Source organism: Cariama cristata, unplaced genomic scaffold, assembly GCF_000690535.1.
Source record: "Cariama cristata isolate BGI_N322 unplaced genomic scaffold, ASM69053v1 scaffold24719, whole genome shotgun sequence".
NCBI classification, from domain to species: Eukaryota; Metazoa; Chordata; class Aves; order Cariamiformes; family Cariamidae; genus Cariama; species Cariama cristata.
The window spans coordinates 3,079-7,867 of NW_009634396.1; the positions used below are offsets into that span (position 1 = coordinate 3,079).

Genomic DNA, 4,789 nt, shown 5'->3' on the forward strand with positions numbered 1-4,789 from the left:
CCCATGCCCTGGGGCAGGTCGCGCGATGGAATGAACCAGTCCTGGTCTTCTTCCTCCAGCATCTCCTGGAAGCAGCGGTCGAGAAACTCCTGCTCCTGCAGCTCCTCCTCCACCTGCCCAAGGAGACTCGTTAGTCACAGGTACGAACGAGGCACCTTGGAGTTTGCCATACGCTGGCCCCACCTGGGAAAAGTGTCTGCAACGTGGCTACCTCACCTGGGTACCTGCCGTGCCTCAGAACACCACAGGGCAGCCAGAGCTGGGTGTTCAGCCTAGATGACCACGGCTTTGTTGACTTGCCTGTAGCCCACCCCGGGAAGCGCGAGAGCACAAGAACTGGCACCTTTTGAGCGGAGCAAAGCTGCGCTCGGGCATCGCTTCCCGGCCCCTGCAGTCTGCCGGGGTGGGGAGATGCAGCCCGCAAGCCCACGGCTCCAGGCGAATCCAGAAGGGAATGAGATAGGATTTACGGGAGATCCAGATGCATCAGCGCACGCAGGGGATTTCAGGCTACCCAGGCTCCAGCAGAGCTTGCCGCAAAACGAACGGGATGGCTAACGAAATCGGAGCCGGGAAGCAGCGCTGGAGGTGCGCGTTGTTGCAGGGATCCTCTGCTACGGAGCGATGCTGTAGCTCTACCTGCCTTTCTTGCTTCTCCGGTTCGTTGCACCGGCTTCTGCTCAGGCCCCTCGGCAGACCGGTGCTCTGCAAGCACCGACGCACGGTGGCAGTCGGCTCCCGTCGAGCGAACCGTGGATGACGCCATCTCCGCTGCAGGAAAATTCCTCCCGAGGCCGAGGAAAGCTGCAGGACCTGGCTCGGGCTCCCGGAGCAGAAAACTGCTCACGCAGGGGTGTGCAGGCAGGATGGAGGGGCTGGGGGTCCCATCCTTACCCTCGAGCAGGCAGGTATCATCAGTGGGTCGCGTTAACCGGCTGCTCCCATCTTCCAGGCGGGTTTTCTCTGGATGCTGACTGGAGCAAAGCAAGCGAGGCAGCAAGCTGGGCAGCCCACGCCGCCAGCGGCCTCCTGCTAAACAGGCACCTGGTCGCCAGAAAGCAAGCAGACGGGGCGACAGCCAGAAAACAGCAGGATTTTGAGCAGCTGTTATTGAGTCCAAGAGGGCTGAGTGAATGCGTGAACCATAAAATGCCCTGAAAAGCTTAAACCCTTCCATTCTCACCAGAAGAATGTAGAAACTACAACCCAAACTGGCTTCCTGAAGGGAAAAAGAGGAGCTCTGCAACCCACCGTGCCACATGCCACAGCCCCGGAGCTGGGGATGGGCCGGCAGCCCCTGCCACCGTCAGGCTACCGGGCTCCCACTGCCCCACCACGGCGTTTACGGAGACCTCTTGGTCACAAAGGGCTTGGGAAGGTAACGCGGGTAAAGCCACAGTACTACCGACTTCCAGGTTATTCACGGCCAGTCCCTGTTACACTTTAAATCTCATCAAGGAAAACTCCTTGCGAGGATTGTTCAAAGCTCTCTCACAGTGACCAAGCCTTGGCTGCTGTCTCCAGCCTCAGCTTCTGGAGAGCTTCTCACCACCAGCTTTAGAAATCGGGTCTGGCCAGGGGAAAATCCCCTTTACTGCTAGCAAAGCATCCCATCGCTATCCTCAGCTGGGTTTCCACAGCCTGTCCTTGAAACTACCTGCTGGCACTAGCAGGTGAAAACAGGCTATTTAAAAACCCAACGCACCAACCAGCCCAGGAGTGCTGGCCGCCCCAGCAGGCGAGGACGACTGCCCTGGCATTCCACCCTTCTACAGGACACGGCGAGCCCAGAGCTTTGTGCACCTCACAACACTTCAAAGCCAGGTGAATATTCCCGCTCCTCCAGCACCCCAGCAGCACCTCGTTCCCCTTCCCACACCAGAGCCTTTTTGGCGCACAGAACCGGCCATCGTGGCCAATGCCAGCACTGGCTGCGAGCCGGGGACACGGTGACGATGTTGGTCCCGGACCAGGGGACAGGAAAGGGGAGATCCCGGACACGCTCACACCCGTACCTGCCTGCTACCCCTCTAGCCAGAAACCACAAACTCCTTCGCACCGCATCGTGACAACCTGAACCAGGAGAGAAAGGGTTTCGTATTTGCTCAGGGCTCTTCTTTGGCTTCCTGTGGTATCGGATGGGGCTCTGTCACCTCCGGCCCCCGGTCCTTCTCCACCAACCTCACCTGCTGTCAGCACAGTTTCTTCTCACCGCAAGAGCCCACCACTCCCTTTTTGCCCTCCGGGATGTGCTGGCTCCATGGGAAAAGGAACGTCGGCAGCATAAATAAGAGAGGACTGTGCCAAGAAGCTCGCGGGTTTCTGAAGACACCTGCCTGTTCCCCTACTGAGGGCCCGGACGGCAGAAAACCTTTGCGGAGGAGGCAAGGAAACAGCGTGGCTTCAGAAAGCTGAGGAAGAAGGAGGAACAAGTGAGGTGGGTCTGGAGGAAGATTCAGCCCCAGAACTCACAGCAGCCCCCCGCTGCTGGGGTGTGCACGTGAAGACGGCAGAAGCCACCGTCGCCACTGAAAGGGACGTGCCTGCTGTCCCCCAGCCTGTGCCCCCCTCACCGGCATCTCCTCCTCTCCCAGGGACACTGGGAAGCGACTCCGGGCAGGGAGCGGAACGGGGCAGCTGAGGGGCAGGAGGCACAGCATCCCAAGCCGAGCCCCCCCAGGCCCCAGGCCAGCCCGAGGCCGGCTTCTTTCAGGAGTGCTGCCTTCCGACAGCCGAAGATCCTGGCCCAGGACAGCTCTCCCTACCCCCGCCGGTGCCCCACCAGCGGGCACACGGACTTCAGAGCCCTTACAGAGTGACTCCAGCTTCTGTACGAACCATTTTCCCCCGCCGAGCTGCGTTTCCCCAGGAGATGGACGAAGGGCTGAGCTCCCAGGACATCGCTAAGGGACTGGAAGTGCAGAAGCGAGGGCTGGCAGATCAGGAAAGCGTGGACGAGTATCTCGGCGACATGGAGCCCAACACAGGGACGCCCTGAGGTCTTGGCTCCGTTTTCCTCCCTCCTCCATCTCCCTCCGCCTGCACATGCTTTCCTCCACCTTGCTCCTCCACCCCAGGACGCTCTCTCCGGTACGGAGCTGCAGTATGGTTTGCTTTGCACTTTGCCTTCATCAGGCTTTTAATCAAGGCTTTACAAATATGAACTAATGAATCTCACACATTTCCACCAGCACAGCTGCTTGTGGAGGCCGGCTGCTGCCTAATCACGTCATTAAATAAAACAAAAGCCTTGAGTCACAGCCCGCTGACAATTGCTAACGTGACGTGGGGCGGCACAAGGCGGCTGCTGCACACTCATCAGGAGTTACTGTCAGCAAGCGGCTGCAGTTTCCTCCTGTGGGAACAGGACTTAAGTATTACCATATGGAGATTTTCTGCTGAGAACACCAGTAAAGCTGACGAAATCCTCCTTCGGTGACCAGGGGCGCGGTGGGGACATGCAATCCCTCTGCCCAGCCTGCCCGCAGCTCCAGAGGTCCCTCCCTGCCAGTCTCCCGACACCCCGGTGATGGGAATCCGGTGCTTGGCCACATTTGTGGGGACGTTTTAGGGAGGGGACAAGTGTCCAGGAGAGTTCAGGGTTTCTGCCTGTAGCACAGCTCAGCCAGCTGAAGGGGCAAGCTCCTTCCTCGCCCAGTTCAAGGTGTCCCATTTCTCTCCAGCTACTGGGACGATGGCAGGAGGGACCAGCGAGCCTCCAGCAAGCTCTTCCCTGCTGCCTCCTGCCGCCCTGGCATTTGGCTGAAGATCCAAAGCAGAAGCACGAGGAGGATGCTATGCGGCTGCTCCCTCCGCTCCAGCTCGCCGGGTCACGTCGTTATTCCACAAGCAAGAGCTGTTCCAGTCCCACCACGATCTACCAGAAGCTCTCAAGAGCTGGGCTGGCCATTACAGACACAGCATCCAGTGGCCAAGGCTCCTACCGAGTGGCTTGGCTAGTCCAAGCATATTTGGGACCATTTCACTGAAATGGAGACTTCTACCCGAAATGGGAGGTACTAAGTGCTGGAACTCAGTGCTGAGATAGCCAGGCTACAAATGCTCTCAAATTTTGCGCACTGATTTTTAGGCTGACCCTCTTCCTCCAGCTGAGCACGCAGAGAGGGAAGGTCTCGGTGACCACAGCAAAGCACAGGAGAAGATGACGGTGCCGTCACTGTCCCTCTAACAAAGATCTGAGAGTGTCAAAGGCATCGTGAGGGTTTTTTTTTCCTGACTTTATCCATCTCATGTCCTTAGGGGCAGATCCAACATAAACAGGATGACTCTTCCCTTGAGCTGCCGTCTCCGTGCAGGGCCCGCGCCGGCCGTGATTCACACGCAATTCATGGTGCCCATCAAAGGAAACCTCTCCCTCGCCTCAATTTTAGCTGCAGAAATGCAGAGCTGGCAACCACCCTCCCGGTCTTACCTGTCTGTTGAAGTCTTCTTCGTTCTCCATCCACATGTACTCTGCGAAGGGGTTGTTTTCCTTTTCATCGTGGCCATTCACTACTTGGTCCTCTTTGGATTTGGGACTGGACGCCGTCGTACTGGCGAGGTCGGAGCCATTCATCATTACTGACTCTGGGAAGAGAAACAAGGGGGTGAGGGAGCTGCCAGGGACCCCCGTGCCCCCCAACCCACGCCAGCCACCCAGCTCCCAGATGGACGCTTGCCACCGGCCATGCTGATGGGTGCTGAGGCTTCCAGCACAAGAACCTGCTGCTTCCAGGCTGCCTTTTTCAAGGCACAGCACCATTCCCGACTCCTCTTCTCTCCTCAGAAG

At 58.4% G+C, this 4,789-nt stretch overlaps 1 protein-coding gene across 1 annotated transcript in view; it reads right to left on the reverse strand.

Annotated features, from left to right (window-relative positions):
* PAIP2B (poly(A) binding protein interacting protein 2B) overlaps positions 1-4,579 on the reverse strand; it is a 5,592-nt gene extending 1,013 nt beyond the window's left edge. Inside the window, exons 1-2 of the mRNA XM_009707143.1 lie at positions 4,433-4,579; positions 3-113 (exon numbers count right to left, since the gene is read on the reverse strand). Coding sequence (XP_009705445.1) covers positions 3-113; positions 4,433-4,579 — 258 coding nt within the window. The remainder of the gene's footprint in view (positions 1-2; positions 114-4,432) is intronic.
* Between the last annotated feature and the right edge of the window lie 210 nt (positions 4,580-4,789).